The sequence below is a fragment of the Anabas testudineus genome, chromosome 12 (assembly GCF_900324465.2).
Source record: "Anabas testudineus chromosome 12, fAnaTes1.2, whole genome shotgun sequence".
In the NCBI taxonomy this organism is placed as follows: Eukaryota; Metazoa; Chordata; class Actinopteri; order Anabantiformes; family Anabantidae; genus Anabas; species Anabas testudineus.
Genome location: NC_046621.1, coordinates 9,044,296 through 9,064,600, shown reverse-complemented (window position 1 = coordinate 9,064,600; position 20,305 = coordinate 9,044,296). Strand labels below are relative to the sequence as shown.

The following is a 20,305-nucleotide window of genomic DNA, read 5'->3' as shown; positions in this document are numbered from 1 at the left end:
TAACTTTCACTTTAACTGGTACACATGTCAATTTTAAAAAGAAACATTTACATATCAGTTCAACATGTGAATTATGGGGGAATACTGTGGATTAATAAGAAAAATAATATCAACAAAGTTTAATGGTATTGTGATCAATTTCAAATATTATGCAAAAGTTGTGGCACAATATTCAAAGCTTCATCGCTAACACAATAAGTCTATGCAAATATTGGCCTAGAGTGATGACATGGTCAACATATAACAGCCAAAAGTCCACCACACAGACCCAGATGCTAAACTGAATCAGCAAGTTAACCTTGCAATATGTAAAGTTCCCATTTTTTCACAATAGGAAATACCAAAGCAGAAACATTTTCATGTTTACACTGCAGTGTTAAACTGCACACCTGTGTATGCATACATACGAGATGTTGACATTGCATAATTTTAGAAATATATTGAAAATATATGAGGTGCTACATCACAAATGAGGTGCTGCTAATTATCTATCTGCAAACTAGCTGCAAAAATGGTTGTACTTGATTTCTTGTACTCCATAACCTCTAAAATAATCGAATTTACCGAGTAAGTGAATCAACTGCAGAAGTCACAGTTACAATGATTTTACTTTTTAACCATGGAAGTTCATTGTTGTTATTCAGATACTGATGGATAGAATTCATAAATACTATGAAATACTACTACTACTTCTACTACTACTACTACTACTACTAGAAGATGAGAGGCATTGTTTTTATGATGACTTGTTGTGTTGTTTTTATGTGAATGAGAAATGTTTTTAAATAACATTCTAACTAGATCTAATAGCATTTGTAAATTTGCCATGTATATACATGTTAGATTGAAAAAAGGTTTTCAGTTTTTGGTAACTGACTGTATAGAGATGTGGAACTTTTGATGGTCTGAACTTCCTGAATAAACCTGAACTGCACTACTGAAGCTGCTGAGGTCAAGGAGTCACACTCCCACTACGTTGACTTTGTTAGTTATTATAGCCTAACATTCAGGTCAGAAACAAATATGAGAAGGCATCTACAACAAGGCTGCACATAACTCTCCATATCTGCCATTTTAACATCAGGAAATGTTTAGCAATGTGCATGAAGCAAGCATTGTGACATTTATAGACATAGGAAAACTCTGACACATAAATATATAGTTTCTCTATGGCTTGATTGCCAACTATTGTCACCACAGAGACAAGAGGGAGGGGGCACACAAATAAAGCATTACAAGTCACACCTAATATATGCCAGCACCAGGACAGTATCTTGCACGGAGCTGGTTGAAAGATGCTCACATCAGCTCTGAGGCTCTAAAAAAATAAACTCTTCAACTGCAAGAGCGACCCTACTGAACACATATACTGAATTCCTGACAAGGCTTCCTTCCCACAGGGGCGGCAGTGGGCTCAGAAAGGAAATGTGAGTGCGACTACCCAGCTACTGTACTTCAAAAGCATGTCAATTAGAGGAGGCAGGGAATCTCAGTGAAGTAGCAAAAATGGGAAGCTATTTGACAACGGAAGACAAACTTCAGTAGTGTCTCCCACTCTCAAAATCTCATTTTACATAAAAAAACATCTACACATCTTTTTATGCACCATCATTAGATTTACTTCAATTCATCTTGTCACATAAGTGTAAAGCTGTGAATGAAAGAGAACAATAATTAAGAATGAAGACCATAATTGAGATGCACCCTACATCCAGGACTGGTATATTCACGCATGCAGTAATAATGATACAGGAGGGGACAGGATGCCTGTCATTGTCAACTGAAGCCCAATAATAACATGCAGGCACTGCAATTGAAAATTCAAAACAAAGGTCTCTCAGGGCACTTTACAATGTGAGGTTGAAGACCTTGCAGAATATAACAATACAACTATAAATAAGTATATATAGAAAACCCAAGAGTCCTACTAGAGCAAAAACAAGGTGACAATGGATAGTGCAAAACTCTCGTTACCGGGGAAAACTTCCAGCTGAATAAAGCTCACTGTGGACGGCCATCTGCCTCGACCGGTTAGGGTGAGTGGAAAAGAAGCAAAGAGCAACAAAAGCAACATGCAGGAGACAATACAGTGGGCACGTTGATAAATGCCTGGAACTGAGGGAGTTAAAAAAGTTTCTATTGCTGTTGCCTGACTAATTGGAGCAGTATCAAAGAGCTGCAGCCTCTGAACTATCCGGTGGTACTCTCAAGAGTGTTTCATGAGTCTGCAAAATATGGTGCATCTATAAATGTCAAAACCAGCTCAGTTTTCACTGCATAATCAGTAATAGCAGCAACATCAAAAAATAACTTTCCAACTGGAAAAACGTTTTTAAATAGAGTGGTTATAAAAAAAACAAGAAGTTGAGAATGAAGAAGAAGCTTTAAATGTCATTTAATCAACATACTTTGGTTTTATTTAATAGACTATGTTGGGGTAAAGTGAAACCCTTAGTAAAGTTAATTTCTAAGGTTTCCTGGACATGTATACACTTGAGTAGGTTTGTAAAAAAGGTTTATACTAGAGCATCTACAAAGCATAGCAAAGCAAGCCAAGTCGGACTTTGACTTAACTTGAAATAAGTCTAATTATGTGGATTTCTACAGCTAAAGCATTGGCAGAAAATACACAAGGTCTCAGTGCATATCATTCCAATGCACCATTTAAGACAAAATGTAAAGAGGAACATCAGAAGACTGACTTGCTGTAATCATACCGTTAAAAACACAAAGGACACAAAGACATAGAAATGAAAACAGCTGACTGTTAACTACTTTAGTTCAGATTTGCAAATAGAATGAGAGCCTTTGGAAGTGTTTATACAATGTCAGCAGAAAACTGTACATAGCGTAATGGCTTACTAAGACCTCTGCATGTTTAAACAAGTTCCACACATGCTTGTGGATGTCTGCAGTGGAGTGTCTGTTTAAGAAGAAAAAAAACTATGTCACACAATTCAGATAAAGTGGAAGCTGATATCTATCACTGAAAAACTGTCTATTCTTCTTTATGGTTAAAGAGGCACTAAATCCTAAATAATTTGTTGTACAGTACACATAATTACATAGAGCTTTGTTAATATATGATATACACAATTATAGATTTTCCAACAAAATTCATGTTATGTGTAAAAAAAAAAAACACAGAATCCTCCGGCTCCTAACAAATTGTGATGTAATAGACCTGATTTTGGGGACAACTGGTGCGATGTGGTGACAACTATGGCAACTGCTGGCTGGGAATCTAGAGTCGCTGCTGTGGTGCCTACACAACAGTAAATACTTTGGAGATAATGGCCAGGTGGAATCTTTGGGTATAATGTTCCTTTAATTAGAGGAAACCAAAAAGAAACTGATACTAAAAACTTAAAAAACACCTTTAATTGATGCCTTATTGTTCTTTATGAGGAGTAGACAGGTAAAGCTTGTTTATTCCTGTTGCGTAAACTGGTCTGTACTGGTACATTGAGTTACAGTACAGAAAGACACAGTGACCTTGAAAACAGAACAGAATACACCATTTATGTGTCAGTGTCAAGCGCAATAAACACAATTCAGCATTGCTACAGCAGCACAGGACAACTTTAAAACTCCAAAGAGATAAAATTATAATTCTAATGTGTGTGGATGTCGGTTTTTGTAACACAGATGCATATGTTTACAAATCAAAATCAGAAGAAAATGTTGACTCTCCAATTTTAGGAGTATGTTCCCTTTTTTTACCCTTATTTAACCCAGTGAGCTTCTGCTGAACAACTACTTACAACCAAACATACCAGTGAAATGTTTGTACCTTTTACCTTGGCATGTTTTTCTTTGTACTAACAATGATTACACTTAAGAAAACCAATAATTTATACTTGCATGTATGCACAAAGTTCTTGGTCACTGGAAAAAAAAAAAATCTTGACGAAAATACTGGAGTATAGTTGAGCGAGAATCTAAAAAGAGAGAGGGAACAGTTTGGCCTCCGACAGATTCCAAAACATATAAAAGAAGAACTAAATACTGAATTTCCCGTTTGAAGAGCTTCATCCTGTGTTGACTCCTGCCACACAAAAAGTCCCACTTGCTCTGTCAATTTCTTTAGCTGTTTTTCTACTTTTAGTATGACAGACACACACAGACAGACACACACACACACACACACACACAGCTAAAGATAGTCCCAGCAATGGTTTAGGAGGGTGATTACGTTAGCCTCAAGGTCTGCAGGGTGTGTGAGGAGCCAAACATCTGGGAAACAACTGATAGTTGAAATACCGACTTAGCAACACTGGTCATTATTGTTTTGCAGTCTCCAACTTCTCCAAGTCTGCTCACTCTATAATTAAAATACAATGTTAATGAGGGTATTGTAAAGTTAAAAACAAAACACCACACAGCCTGCCTGTGAATAATAGACTTAAAATATTCAGACTGTATAAGTCATCATGAGTTTGTGGGTGTTTTGACATGTAAAACTGGCTCATTTTATAATTTATGTCATACATTACATGTGTAAAAATGACATACACCGCCACAAGCCTTGTTAATTGATTAATATGAGTGACTTCAGGCTTGACTGGGTGATTGTGCCATAGTCTGACTAGTCGAAGTAGAAAAGTGAAACAGTCACGCTATGAAGTGTAATTCTTATGGTCAAATGTTTTTTGCACTGATTAACTACTTTGTTGTTAATTTCATTAATAAAAACTATGATGAAAAATCATTTATGATCAATTTTTCATGACAAAGACTGAAACGAAATTAAAAGTATCTTTAGCTAGTGCCAAGTTTGTAAAATAAATATAACTGCATTAACATTAACCAAAAAAAAACTTACATTTTATTTCTAACCTCCACTGAGTGTGTGTGAGACTGAGTCCCATCACAGGTACTCACACTTAAACTGCCATTTCAAAGTTAAATAACCTCTTGCCTCAAGCGTTTTCTGTTCAAAAGACGTGCAGGTGAAAAAACAAAACAATGGGCCTGACAAAGGGAAAGAAAGCAAAAATGTCACACTAAGAGCAGATTAAAGTTTGAAATAAAGAATGGAATGATTAAAGATAAGATGTCACCAGAGGCTGAAAAATGACACTTAGAGCTGCAGGTCACATTCAGCCTAGAGTATTGTTTGCATTATTAAGGTATTTCTGTTGCAAAGTGCCTACTGTTTGTGGTAGCAACAGTGGTTGTGCCAGTGAATACACACACAGATGAACATGTTTCAGGCACAAATACAGGCTGAGTAAAACACTACTCTTTTAATACTTTTCACTGGTCAAAAGTGAGACCAAACTGTGTCTGTTTAACCCAGAAAGTAGATGAACAAGTGTGCCCTGGTATTTATGGTAACTCCTACGCCTGCTCCTTGTTGTGTTTGGCGGGGTGGGCTTCAGACTGAGCCTGACTGTTTTCCCAGACACATTCATAGCATTCACTCATGTATACTTTGGCATCATTACAAGAGGAAATGATGAAAGGGCCAAATGCGAGACATGGAATGAGGCAGCAATGGATGCAGAGAGGACAAAAGGTTATCCCAGATTTCCAATATATTACATCTTCATTATGAGGGAATAAAAGGAGCGCAAGCAAAGATGATTCATGCGTCGTGAGGGTACCATCAACATGGAGGCGTATACTGAGACACATACAGCTATCAAGGCAGTGTCTTTTCTCCATGAGTGAGTAGTGGATATTTCAACACCACCATGTCAGGCCTCATTGTGTAGAAAAGGCCAGTCATGTATGGCACATTGTGATTAGAGGAATCAGACACTGACATCCACAAACTGTGGAGCAGTTGAGAAGTCTTGAATCCAGCAAGCATCAGTAAATATTGCACTCTAACAATTAGCATGTCCAGTTCCAAAATAATGAAAAGGTGGAATTAAAAAGGAAAGGCGATCTTCACACAGTGGTAAATATGTCACTGAGTATGATGTAGGACTTAAATTTTACATTTGTTTGTATTTCACAATAACCACAATTAAGTTGGTCAGTGAAAACCACAAACATTTTTCATTGGATTTTTATCAGATAAAGGTTCAAGTTCAAATCACATATTTTAGTTTTTATTACGCTGAAGAAAATGTTTTAGCAACAACTGGACAAAAAGAAGGCACTATAATGTTTATGCAGCCCACACTTGATGATTTTATCTGGACTGCCACCTTATATTGGTTAACTGGAAAGGAAGCCATCTTCCTACCAGTGAATCTGTTAGGTGATGTTGAGCTTGGAAACAATTAGGTACTTTATGCTAGGTTTAAAGGAGAAACATTACAAACCCTGGTCCTCATTTATTACCTATGTTGATAACTTGCCTCTTGGTATACTGATATTGTAAATTAGCTATTTTGATGGGTTTGGCTATATTTAGCAAATATGGTTTCACACTTACTTTTTTTTAGCCTTATTTTCAATTATGAACAACTAACTATAATTTGATTAATTGATTCTTTATGAATTTGTGCATATTTCAGTATTCTGCTTGAACAATGGCTATATCCAAATCAGAAAAATGTGAATATTCAATTGTTTTCAGAGATGTTACTGTTGCGCTTGTAATCTAAAATCTCTACTGGTTATGACAATACATATAAAAGAACAATGCATGCTAACAAACTTTCCAACATTCAATTTCATACTCCAGGCAGCTTCAGTCCACACATTTGTAAACATGAACACAAGCAAACACAAAGCAGTGGATTTTTTCCAGTAATGACCCTAATGAATCAATTCTCTTTGTGTGGTTTGTTTTGATGCCGTCTGCTTCTGTTCTGGGTCTTTGGCGGTCGTCCTATCTGTTGCTGATCACATGGCCCTTTGAGAGCTGACTGAGTCATCTGCTGACTTGAGCACTTGCCTTGTGTGAGATTACTCAACAAGACACTTCCTTCACAGTTATCTTCAGAGCAGAGTGCCCAGCTGATAATCATGAATAAGAAAAGGACATGTCACAGATTGAGGTAACCTGACATTCATTTGTAGCCCATTTTAAAAAGGTGAACTGTATCGCTTTTTACTGTATTACATCACCGTTAAATGTGGTTTCCAATATCAATGTCAGGCTGTGTTAAAAATCCTTGGTTTTCTTTATTGGCGTGTTAACACTGGAGAATAAAATTAGCACTGCGTTTGTTGTTTTTGTTTTGTTGAACACTGAAACTAGTTAATAATCATTATGAGATACATTTTCTTTAGAATAAAAGCATGAGAACAAAAGTTAACAAACCAACTGAGGTATTGCTTCTATTACACATTTATCCTTATAAGCTTTCTGTTTATTACCATGGAGATCCAAAGATAAATAGCCTGATTCCACTACCACTTGCTTAGACCCCTTTGTCTGCCTCAACATGCTTGACACAGCAGATGCAGCATCCGTCTGTTGCTTCTCAGAACACACAGTGTGTATCACGACATTAGTTCAACACAGAAATGGCTCATTACCATGGATTCCATCCATACTGAAAATAATTAACATAACATCCTGAAAATAAATAACAGCATCTCCAGAAATCCACCCATGATAAGATTTTCAGCTTTAAAGGACAATGTGCAGTCACAGACATTCCTCAAAATGCCAAAACCTGGTGTCTTTCCATTACCGGGACACCACTGTTCATATAGCACTATACCACCAAATAACAGACACAACAGGGTCACTTTAGGTATCAAAATCCCTCAGAGATTAGGGAATCGTACTCTTCAAAGCGGTGTGAATGTGCTAAAAAAAAGTCATAAAAACAGCTGAATATGATGATAGTGGATATCTACTGCTTGCTTTTGTATCTAGATTTCATGCTATAACTTCCATGGTCGATGTGGTCATGGTACTGAACTGCAAAAGATGTGATGATCTGACTGGAGGCGTGGCAGCAAAGAAGAAATCTGGCAACACTAGCATCAAAAGCTTGTGTGGGACTGCTCACAGAGGCATACTTGCAATACACAGCCATTTCATCTCCATAGAAATGAGCATCCATTTTTAAAATCACGTTGTTAAAGCTTTGTGGGCTGATAATTTGCATTTTTTTTAGGTTGTGGTTGGGTTGTCTCTCCATAGTTTACCTAAGGGCATGAATTAGAATGAATAATAATCTCTCGAGGGAGAGTTCTTATGATTATTTAATCAGAAAAACTCTCGCCAGATTCAGCGTTCAGGTAAATTTGTACCGGTTCATAAAACCCACAAGAAATGAGTCATTCTTCATCTCTAACGAGAGATAGGGCTGCAGCTATCCATTATTGTAGTATTTGAGTGAACTAAATGCTAAAATTAATTAACTTGTATTGGGTCCACTCTGAGGACTGGATGCTGTCTGCTGAGGTGGGTTGAGTTTGACTACTACAGGTTAACTAATGTTTCACTTTGTGTGGACTGTGAATACTGTGATCAGCACATGATGACGTTATAGACAGGGAGCAAAGTGCACCAGAAGCATTCAAATATTAGCATCTCAATCTGTTCAGTGACCCTTACTGATTTATCTACTACTATCTACAATACTGCCAATCAGCTATTTCAACATGTAACTGTTGGATCTATATGGTTACTTTAAATGCAAACTTTATACTTTAAATATTGCAGTATATGCATGTTGTTTGTTAGAAGGACAAGAAATAGAATGTGTTTATTATTTATTGCAGCCAGAAGGAAGTTTGCTTTTGTCCTTTTATATACTGTAAGAACTTCTTCTTCTTGTCAGTGATTGATTATTGGAGCAACTTCTTCACCGACTTAAACTCCACAATAAATCAAAGTGGTAACAAAAATGGTAAGATGAATTGTTACTGCTACAAAAAACTGGTAACAGAGGAGAGGGGAAGTAAATAAAAGGTGAGATACCAGTAATAGCTTGGTGTGTCTGGATCCTTGGATAAGTACAGAGATAGCTTCTTATGCAGCAGTTTCCGTTTCAACTGCGCTAAGGGCCATAACTGGTTTGATGAATGTATGAATGTGGGTGGGTCATGTAACGATTTCCCACCAAAAGCATCACACTGAGTGTGGTTTACAAACTATCAGAAATAATCTGTCCTAAGTCTAATTTTAATTTGCCACACAACAATGAAATAACACTGACAAACCTGAAACATAGGCACAGTGCTGTTGAATTATTCTTGTTTTATTGTGATATAATGCAGAATTCCTATGCATCTATACATCTGAATATAGAATATGTCAGTCATGTGGTGAGACAAGTTGCAAACACTTTAAATATAAGATGAGGTGGTAGTGTGGTGTACTTACCGCCACAGCTATCATAGAGTCATCTGGTTTCCATTCTGCCTTCTGGTAGAAGCCAAACTGGGCCGCCGCCTTTGCAGACTCGATATAGCTGACTATCAAAACACTGGGCTGTGGGAGGGGAAGAGGGATATGGGAAAGAAAATTAATGCTTTAAACATCCTGCTGGTAACAGACATATAAATCCCACATTTAACATCACTGGGATGCTGAGGTATACTATCGCAAAGACTAAGCTCGTATTAGAGCCTAGATCACTTGCAACAATTTGTTGTGCACAAAACACTTTAATGACTGCATAAATGGTTGCTATGTGAAAACCAGTAACCCTTCCATCTACAAATAAAAAGCTGCATCCCAGCAACAGATGGTGATTCTGAGTTTAAATGTGACATTATGACAACAGGTTCGACCATCCAGCTGGTTCAGAGAAAAGCAGCATGTGCAAGTCTACAATCGCCATTAAAGCACAGATTTCTAATTAGATTAGTGAAGTTACTGTTTTTGTCTTATTCTACATCTTCCCTGCTAATTCCAGCTCTTTTCTAAACATTTTGTCTAAACACAGTTGCTCTAAGGCTAACAAGAATACTTCAGTCTGGAATGTAATGTCCCTTGAATTGCTCTACTAATGAGACTGCAGTGGCAGTCTGCAGTAACTAAACATTCATGTCTAAGCACAGCAACATACCACCATTATTATTATTATTATTTTTTTTTTCCAAGTTGAATCATTTAAAAAAATTTAGAAAGAACAGCAGCAATAAAAGGTAATACAGGGGTGTGTTGGAAATGTGTATTACCACTCATTTCATTGCCTTAAATGTTGATTTGCAGACAAATACTGAAAAATAATAATAATAATAAAAGAAAGGGATAGCAGCACCTTGTTACTTTCAAATGCAGATGGATAAACAGGCGCACGCACACACACACGCAGGCACACACACGAACACTTTGCCCGAGGCTTGTGTGCTTAATTTACCTCTACCCCTGAATCCCTGTGGTAGATATCTGCCAGGATCGTAGAACAATCATACCTCCCAGTTCATTCCAGTACTCTCACATAACACCAAAAACAACAAGCACTATATGTTATATACCCGCAGACAAATAATATCACTGAGTAACTTGGGATTTATAAAAAAGCAGCTTTAACTAACTAACAATTTGAAACATCAGCAGGTGTTATGCCTGGACAGGAGCACAGATAAACCTCAACACCTGGCAACACCTAATTCTAAATTCATTGGCATTATTCATCCACTGATGGAAACTCCCCTGCAAATGTATCGTATTTCCTGGCAAGTAGCATCTCACCAGTGAGAGTGGTGAGCATGTTTTTAGCTTGTGGAGTGGCAACGCAACTAATGCTGTTGTCACTGTGACATATGATAGCCTTAATATTACCAAGGAAAACCAGGATACTGTACACTTGATAGCTTTAGCTAGGTAACAAAAGCAGAGAAATATGTCATGTAATTCCAGCTAAGTAACTTTAGACGTATCTAGTCGCTGTAATGAGAGAGCAGGTTTTAATTATTATTATTTCTACCCCCCAGGCACATTGAAATGTAATAAAGGCAATGATATCTGCAATGCTGTAGAGGGATCAGTTGGAAACAGAAAGAGAAACCTCTGTCTTTGGTAGGAGATACAAAGTTCATCATGTATTCTACTTTCTGAAATGAAAAGAAAAAAAATGTGTGCTGCAGTTTGTAAATGCAGAGTATTAACAAATACAATGTGCCTAAAGTACATACACAAAAAAATCCTTATCTTTAATGTCCATAAACCATAAAAGCTTCACAATGTGGGTGGAAAAAAGTATGTTTGGAAAAAAGTTCATTGGAGTCATTGGAGTTAAGAAAATTAGTTTGGAGGTGTGGACTAGAGCTACTTTGACTGACGAAAAACACTCTTACACCTTTTAAGTTTGCTCCACACAAGAAGAATACACTTATGTGAGCCATACCTCGCCAAAATGAGCTTGCAGAGGATCTACAATCAAGATTGTTGATTTACAAAAAGCGGGTTACAAATTGATGTCAAAGACAAAATTCACTAGTTTACAATTAGTCATAATGACTCCAAGAGCACAATGAACACTCATTAATGAGGTAAAAAAAACAACCCTGAGTGACAGTGAACTTCTGTGTTCATATATAAAACAATGAACTAGCAGGGTGTCTATGGCGGGGGGGTGATACTCTTGACTTCTCATCACATCATGCAGCACGTCATGGATTTGAAATGAAGCTAGTTTACATCAACAACAAGAAAATAAACACTAACTGTCAACAAAACGTCAAGTCTTACACTTTTTTTTGCCAATAAAGAAGCGGGAAAGGCTACAAGTGAAAGTTAGTTGTCGCTCTAGCTCATACATTTACACTAAACTGCCATTTCTCATGCTCCACACAAATTATAAGCAGCCAGTTGGTGTAACTAAAGAAATTCCAGGGGGTGTAAAGGATTACAGACACACAACCTCACGCGAATATACATATTCATGCACACAGCACTCCTAATTTTTGCATATACTCAGAATCATAACTACACCATCAGACCAACGAATCCCATCCCTGTATTCATAGACCCCCGAGTGACATGTCCTCTCCCAAACAGCAGTGACAGAACAAAAACGACTCCAAGGCTATGCTCCTGTGCTACAAGGATTAGCAACAGCGCCTTGACTGAACTAGCCAGGCTCAGGGTAGACAGGCCGAGGTCAAGTATAGATGGGATTAAAGAGAATAAACCTGGTAGTAAAACGAAGACTGAGAAAAACAGGGGCAGGAAGGCTGGAGGGGGATGCTGTAGATTTACAATCATTTAAATTCACCACATAACCTGAGCACTTTGAGTGTTTATGAAGGAGAACATGCAGAAGAACATACTGTACAAAAATATCAGGAATTGATAAGCTCCATGTTTAATTTTTTTACTTTGATGTTACACTTTGCGAGTACAAGAATGTTTCTATGTAAAGACAATTTTAAAAATGATTATTTTGACGATTTCACAGCCAAACTTTGAAATGGATATCACATTACTCCGTAGGATCAGTAGAAAACTGTAGATACATCAAAAAAATTGCAATAAACCATCACCCACACTATGTGTAAGTTTATAATTACAACAGTGAAAGGTGCAGGAGGAAGAAGTTGACCCTACTGAAATTCCTAAGGTGATCCTTTCATTTTACACCTCATTGATACTCGAAGGCAAGCAAAACATGGTCACATCCTGAGTTTGCCTCAGGAAATGAACAGTGACCCGGATCTATTGTTGTTTCAATAATATACAAGCAGTATGGAACACTGGAACAATGTACCCAGATGCAGGTTATCAAATAAAATGGCCACTCTCACAACATCAGATGATGGTTATGGCCCTAGAAACTACGGACACACCGATCTGACTTTTTCAGTCTTGATACCGATACCTGAGCTTTGCATATTGGCTGATGCCTGATACTGATCTGACTGCTGAATTAATAAACTGTATGCCTCACCATGTGGAAGACGCTGAAGTCATCAGCCTTGACTTAAAAATAGCATGCTTACTTTGTAAAACAAATTGTAACAAATAAACATATAAATATACTGAATTGTTATGTATGATTAAAATAATAAATTATTTTGCACCGGAACAGCCTTAAAAAAATGGGAATCAACCTTTCTTATAAACATTTTGTGCAATCAAGAATTCAAAATTTCTAAATAAAAACACAGCAGGTTAAACTTAGAATTAGTTAAGACGTTTCTCACATCTTTGCAGTGCATTGGCCAAAGTTTGGCCTCATTTTATTTTGTTCACCTGCAGGAACTGGACGTGCTTATTATCATGATCTCTTTGGAGATGGTTGATTAAGTTTGTTCTGTTTGTATTTTGAAGAGCTACTGCCACCACTACAAGTAGCCATCAACCATGTGAGCACAGCAAGCACAACATACCTCCATAGAGCAGAGTATTTGTTGTGAGGTAAGTCTACTGGCATACTGCATGTGCCGCAAACATAAAATTGAAATGAACAGATTGGACACATTGACCAGCCCCATTATCTGGAAGTGGAAGTTCTGCTGAACAGCGGAACCACCAAATATTTCAGGATCCATTCCCAGAAGCAATTGGCTCAAATCCATTCTGTATTACCAGAGAACTAAAAGCTAAACAGGTTCTTGACTTACTTGTGGTATGGGATTCCCCTGGTAATAAACGGAAGGGGAGCCTCACTACAAAACATTATCTGACTTTCATTATCTGACTTTACTCATTTATTTGGGTAAATGAATTAAAAAAATAAACTAATCTGTGGCAGCTACCACCGCCATGCATGTCAACTCAATACTTGGGTTAGTTGACTGTCTACTACTTTGGACTACAAGACAAAAGTTACATGTCTTTGGTGAACTTGAGCAGCATCTTTTAAATTGTTTCCATTTTAGCAACTATAGCCATCTTTTAAAAGTTTATGTAAACTAGTCAATCATTTGATCCACTGCTTCCTCCTAAATGCCCTGCCAAGATACACCTGATTTACTTTACAGGTTTACAGTAGTGCCACTTACATCATACTGATACTGGCCCTGGCTCAAGATCATCGGTAAAAAGCCAAGATAGCAATAATGATCTTCTTGAAGAGACTGTAATATTTAAATAAAACTGAAAAAAGGACAAATGAACAAATTCAATGGCTGTTTAGAAAATTTCTAAATTGCTATAAAATGCTATTTTTGTATTATGCTGTTGTGCAGGGACTTGCCAAATACAGTACAGCCAGTGAATATTAGTAAAATACAGTGCTGCAGTCACAGCGATGTTTGTGCCGACTCTGACACTGCAAGGACTTTCTCCAAGCCCACCCTAAAACATCCCTGTACAAACGTGTTTGGGACATCACAAATATTTTGGGAACTAAGAGGTATAATAAGAAACATCCAGAAATGTGAAATGTGATTTATAGCTTTATAACTCCCAGCACTCACACATTGAGAACGGATGTAACGGTGAAGTGGGAGGCATTTCTTTTGAGCACTACAATATTCACACATTCAAAGATTGAGATTAAGGGCTTTGATATATTTTTAACATGTTAATTGTGGAAAAAACATAAGTAATAATTAATTCTAATTATAATAATTATTATTCAAAGCAGATTGATCTTAAATGTAATAAGTGACTAGAGGGGACCTTTAAACTTGTAAACAAATGTCATCAAAAGTGCTGACTGTATCTACAACCCCAACTAGTTTACACTTCTAGTGGGTAGGTGTAAACTGCTCTCTGACTGAGAAAAAAGCATTCATCAGGTGATCTTCAGTCCCTGTAGCAGAGAGGATTAAAAAGCCGCCAGCGCTTTGTTATGTATGAGGGAGGAGATGGGGAAAACGCCATTCATATACGACCTACTGTACTGTTATGTCTAAGTGAAAGGCACACGTATACGGATGTATACTCAACCTGGTATGTGGCATTCAATGTGACCTGTCATCCATCTATTAGGTGTGTAGGTGGCATCATTTGCCGACATATTAAGGTAATTATCACTGTCAGTCTCCGTGTTTGTTAACCATTCTTTACAAAAGGCAGACTGCCAGATTGCCACGCAGTAGCATAAACCGTGAAAATACAAATAAAAAGGCAGTAGGAGAGAACCAACTTTAAAGCAACATGCTCGCCTGATCCTAAATTAAAGTAACCTGAGTCTTCGCACTGCATGCATTGTTTATGTCGGGGCAGCTGAGTTCATGAGCATGCAGCCGCTTGACTTACCCGACTAAACCAAACGCTGAGTTGTGTCTCTGACAGCACGGCGAAGTAAAACCTCTGGGAGCTGGGCTGGATGTGGAAGGGCTCCTCTTCGCTCCTGAGCGGACAAAGCAGCCTCCGGGGCCAGCCGGTTAGAAAATACATGACGGCAAACTCACTCTGCCTCGACACTCCGAGCAGTGTCGCAATGCCAGATCGTCGGTGCCCCTTATTCCTCCTTAAGTATTATTTTTAATCAAAGTCACTCATTGACAGGTCTTCCTGTAAATATTAAAAACTTCGAATAGGTCTATACAGTCCAGCGTTTATCCTGGCCGGACTATCAATCCATGAAAGCCATCCAGAGAGGTCCAAGCAGCCGATGGAGCTACACGGCTAACCCCGGGCTAGCATTGGATTTCAACTTGAAGCTAATTAGCCGTCCAAGGCAACGACAGTGGAACCGAAAACAAAAGCAACAAGGCCGGCGGCTACACCCTACAGCGCTTAAAAGTGCGCTGCGGCTGACAGTCGGGTCGACTAACTTTATCTCCCGCTGCCCTAAAGATTGTTACGCTGTCTGGACCGGCGGTGTTTGGTAGCGATGAAGCGTCCAGCTCTCACTCCTCTGCGCGTCTCCGTCGCCATCTTTACAAGAGTCCGTGGGACTGAACGCTGATTGGCCACGGCGGAGACGTTTGCGTCGTGTTGACATCTGACGTCATCTGGCCGTTATGCGAAGTCGCGGTTTGAACCGCGGTTGCGCAGAAGAAAACCGTGGCTCGACGCTGACATCTAGTGGCGTAAAGCGGTAAAGAGTCCCCCACCAAGCGAGCAGGAAACCCTGCAGGGAAAACACCAAGCCACCGCCACACGTGTCCTCACAATCAGAAGAGGATGCAGCTATCCGTGGAAAACATGTTACATAATTAGTCATAGTGCAAACTATCTCCCACTCCTATAAGCAAATTTTGCAACAGCAAAACAGCAATAGTTTTCAGTACATTCACTCAAGTATGTGCTAAAATACAAGCATACAAGAGGAATTTCACTTGAGTATTTGCATTTTATATTACTTTTACTGCTATCTCAGTACAAGTCAGATAGATATATTGTACATTTACTTCACGTTTATTTGACACCTTTATTCTAACTACAATAAACCAATTACATTTGGTAACAACACATAATTACATATTATTCTTAATTTTGTTATTCCGAGTTTATTGTTCAGAACGTAGTAATGCACTTTAACTTAAGGTCCCAGCACTGTAGATCTCTGCAGAAGCGTTTTTTATCAGTAACTCAGTCAGGTTCATTTTCAGAGAAATCACTTCTTAGTGGTGTACTTTTGCTCTTCAATTACAAAAAAGAGACTGTGTGACTAATAGAGTAAATCACTATTAGTGGAGTACTTTTGAGACAAGTACATGTGCTTTTACTTGAGAATAATGTTTGTGTGCTTGCGCCATCCCTACAAGTTATTCATATTTGGATGCATTTCTTTTATTACCTATACATCTGAGTACATGCATATACTCTACAATTCTTTATTGACATGCAAATGCATAAAACAAAATAAATAATTCATTTTAAACATATATATTTAATATATATATGAAATTGCTCAAGTTCGGTCATGTTTAAGAAAGAGAATTAGTTAGTTAGATAGAAATAAACAAACATTGAAATCTAAATTCCAGTAGGTGGCGGTAATACTCATAGAGCTGTTAGCTAACAACCAGAAATCGACGAAGAAGACGGAGCAGGATACAACCCTCAGTAAGCATGGCGGCTGACATGAGATTACCAACTATTCGGAAACCAGTGTCGTTATCAGTTTCTACTTCTGACCGAAAAGATCTGGTCGTCCCCGGCGATGTAATCACTTCAGACACTGGTTTCATGAGGTAGGAGCCGTTTCTCGGAGCGGTGATGTGGACCGGCTGCCTGCTGTGAATGCAGCTGCCACACGATGTTGTCATGGGAGTAAATCAAGTGAAAGCAGCCTGATGGTTTTTAATACTAGTTAGTTCTGGTATTCTGTATAAATGTTAACGTAGGTCTAAGTTTGCAGCCTGTAAGACATGTTAAACAGCTTAAATCTACTATCTATCATCTGTTTTCTTAAGATTTGCCTTATGTCGTACGGGGAAAGTTGGTTGCTCTCTGACTATAATAATGTTGGTTTAGCTGTTTGGTACTTTGTGAAGGTTTTACAGTATATACTCAGTCTATCTGGGCTGCCATCTTAAATGAATAGCATAAGCCCTCCTGGTATTTTGTTGACCCACATTTTCAGGCTGATATAACATTTCTAATCCAAGGTAAATTGTGATGAGGATCCAAAATCATAATTTAATCATTTGAAAGTCACAGCATCGTCTATGAGGACTATCTGAAGGCCATAGTTTTCCAAGCTTTGTGTTCACTGGATTCCCTGTTGACTGTAGTACTCAGTCATTAGTTGTATTAAGTATTAATAGTCTTATACTTAATTTGTCACCAGGGGTCATGGCACTTATGTTGATGAAGACAAGCTGACGGCTTCAGTAGCAGGAGAGGTGCAGAGAGTCGACAAGCTGATCTGTGTTAGACCGCTTAAAACCAGGTAGGTGATTCAACTGAGGTGTGGTCGTGCATATACTGCTTTTACAGAGGTTAATAGTTTTGTGTTGTATTAAATGTAATGGCAGGTTCAATGGTGAAGTTGGAGATGTGGTGGTTGGCAGAATAACAGAGGTAAGGCACTCCCTGTATCTCTTCCATTGTCTGATGTCTGACATTTCTGACAAATTTATATCAATTTAAATCAATCAATCAATTCATAGTTACAAAGCTGTTGTTTTTCGATCAGTAACACAATTTTTTCCCATATGTGTATTTCTTTGTTGTTGTTGTAAAGGTGCAACAGAAACGGTGGAAGGTGGAGACCAACTCCCGACTGGACTCTGTCCTCTTGTTGTCTTCTGTCAATCTACCTGGAGGAGAGCTGGTGAGATGTTAGAAAATGTGACTCACTGAGAGAGTTTTTCTATTTATTACAACACCATTAAGAAGTTTTATTATTTTTTAAAACATATTTAATTTATGCCTTTAGAGGAGAAGATCAGCAGAAGATGAGCTCACCATGAGAGAATACCTTCAGGAGGGCGATCTCATCAGTGTAACTTAATGTTTCTACATTTGTTTCATTTGTTGAGCCATCCTCTTCCTTTATTATCCCTAATCTATGTGTTGCTTTTTTTTTGTATTTTTAGGCAGAGGTGCAGTCTGTCTTCTCAGATGGAGCTCTATCACTTCATACTCGGAGTTTAAAATATGGAAAAGTAAGTTGTGCCAATGTCCACTGTTACACACGCTACACAAGTGCTAATCAATAGAACAAAACAAAAAGAAAACGCATAACAGGAGTAACCGTAACAGCAACGGAAAATTACTGGGTCAACAATTAAACTTCATGTGTTGATAGATAATTTGTTTTCTTTCAAAGAAGAAAATAATAATTCATACACAGTAGATTACAGACATAAAACCATATTGACTTGGCTTTACCATATGTACGCTCTTACATTAAAAAATGGCTGTAATTGTGTGTGCTAGAAAATAAGCACATTTCTGGCTTTTTATTTTTCGTCTGTCCTAATTCGACCTAATATCATGTTTCTATTTTCTCTGACCATCAGCTGGGTCAAGGAGTGCTGGTACAGCTTTCTCCTTCTCTCATCAAAAGGCAGAAAACACATTTCCACAACTTGCCATGTGGTGCATCCATTATCCTCGGAAATAACGGTTTTGTGTGGTTGTATCCCACACCGGAACAGCAGGAGGAGGAGGCTGGGGGCTTTTACACCAGTTTGGAAGTGGGTAGAGGGTTCACAAAGTGCAATATTTTATAATTTCAGTAACCATTATCTTTATAAATGTTGTATTGAGTATTCTTTAATAATATTTTTGTGCATTCCTTGTTTCTGTCCATTCAGCCTGTTAGCCTGTCCGATCGAGAGGTGATTTCACGGTTGAGAAACTGTCTGTTAGCTTTGGCTGCACACAAGGTCCTTTTGTATGACACCAGTGTTCTCTATTGCTATGAATCCTCACTTCAACACCAGGTAGGAAGCAGACAGGTGGAATATTAAGGATTTAGTTTGTGATTTAGGTTTGTGACAGTATGCAATTATTTTTTAGACTAATGCCCTCACGATTAATGTAAATGAATGGAAATGAAATTATTGCAACAAAATAGTTGACCTTTCTGTGATGTATTGTGCCATCTTGTGGCCACATTGGAAAGCCACAGCTCCTCTGCAATGTGAAAAATGACTGCAGTTAGTGTGGAACAGACGTGATTAATTTCATTGTTTTTTATTGTGGAGAAACTGATCATGTGATCACTAAGGCTTCTCATATTAGTATATCAGCTGTTATCATTTTGTTAATACACACCCCCTTATTACTTACACTCTTGTGTGATACACATTAAATGGGTAATACTATGTTTAATTTTTTAATGTAGACATTTGTATTGCAGACAGAAATTACTTTAGATAACTAAGTCCAATCCTTTTATGCACTAACCTTACTGCATTATATATCATTCTGCTGATTTATTTTTAGTGATGGTTTTTTGTTGTTAAAGCCCCTCATGTATGCAGGTGGGTATTGTTCACCAGAATACATAGGAGTTTGTGGTGTTTAAATAAAAGATTATCTTCAGTGCAGCTGTTCTACATTTCTCCCCTTTATGCTGTCTCTGCAGGTGAAGGACATTTTGAAACCAGAAGTGATGGAGGAGATTGTAATGTTGACGCAACAGAAGCTTTTGGAACAGGAAGGTTAGCAAGCACGAATCCTAACTGTGACCCTGTCAAAAGATTGAAGTCACAGTGAGCAGCCATGTAACATACTCATATTTGCTAGCCTCCCGTTTGTGAAAGCAAGAGTGAAAATGCAATGTAAAATGCAATAAATTTTCTATTATTTTCAATTCTTTTCAGTGTATTTTGTATTGTTGAATTATAAAGAAGCAGAAAAGAAAATCTGTCTATCTGGAACATAAAAACTATTACCGCAATTACTTTTTACTATTGATAAATGATTGTACTACAACATCTGACCCTGACCTACAGTTTTTGATTAACTTGTAATTCAGGTGTTCTAATTGAGAATGTCTTTGGCAGAACAAATATAGACAGATTGATCATTTATTCATTTTATTAATTCCAGGGGACTTAAAAACTCACAGCACAAGAAGCTTCCTCCCTGATGTATACATGGGAGTATATAAAAAGATACTACACAACCCTT

At 37.8% G+C, this 20,305-nt stretch overlaps 2 protein-coding genes across 3 annotated transcripts in view; one reads left to right on the top strand and one right to left on the bottom strand.

Moving 5' to 3' along the window:
- Positions 1–15,654, bottom strand: part of ric1 (RIC1 homolog, RAB6A GEF complex partner 1) — a 33,057-nt gene extending 17,403 nt beyond the window's left edge. The window contains exons 1-2 of one of the 2 annotated variants that reach the window (XM_026354673.1): positions 15,023–15,654; positions 9,248–9,355 (exon numbers count right to left, since the gene is read on the bottom strand). In XM_026354673.1, coding sequence (XP_026210458.1) covers positions 9,248–9,355; positions 15,023–15,163 — 249 coding nt within the window. In that variant the 5' untranslated portion in view covers positions 15,164–15,654. The remainder of the gene's footprint in view (positions 1–9,247; positions 9,356–15,022) is intronic. The other variant, XM_026354672.1, reaches the window with a different exon arrangement.
- Positions 15,655–16,759: 1,105 nt separating this feature from the next.
- exosc2 (exosome component 2) lies at positions 16,760–19,985 on the top strand. The gene is made up of 9 exons (XM_026353873.1): positions 16,760–16,908; positions 17,508–17,609; positions 17,695–17,740; positions 17,904–17,993; positions 18,099–18,164; positions 18,259–18,327; positions 18,685–18,861; positions 18,982–19,110; positions 19,758–19,985. Exons 1-9 carry the CDS (start codon positions 16,787–16,789, stop codon positions 19,836–19,838), a joined length of 882 nt encoding a protein of 293 aa, XP_026209658.1. The 5' UTR covers positions 16,760–16,786; the 3' UTR covers positions 19,839–19,985.
- Positions 19,986–20,305: the final 320 nt, after the last annotated feature.

Excerpts from the sequence above, each read along its gene's own strand:
- exosc2 (XM_026353873.1), top strand. The coding sequence starts at position 16,787 with ATGGCGGCTGACATGAGATTACCAACTATTCGGAAACCAGTGTCGTTA. Across the intron at positions 17,994-18,098 it reads ATCTACCTGGAGGAGAGCTG|AGGAGAAGATCAGCAGAAGA; the intron begins GTGAGATGTTAG and ends TTATGCCTTTAG. Across the intron at positions 19,111-19,757 it reads AATCCTCACTTCAACACCAG|GTGAAGGACATTTTGAAACC; the intron begins GTAGGAAGCAGA and ends CTGTCTCTGCAG.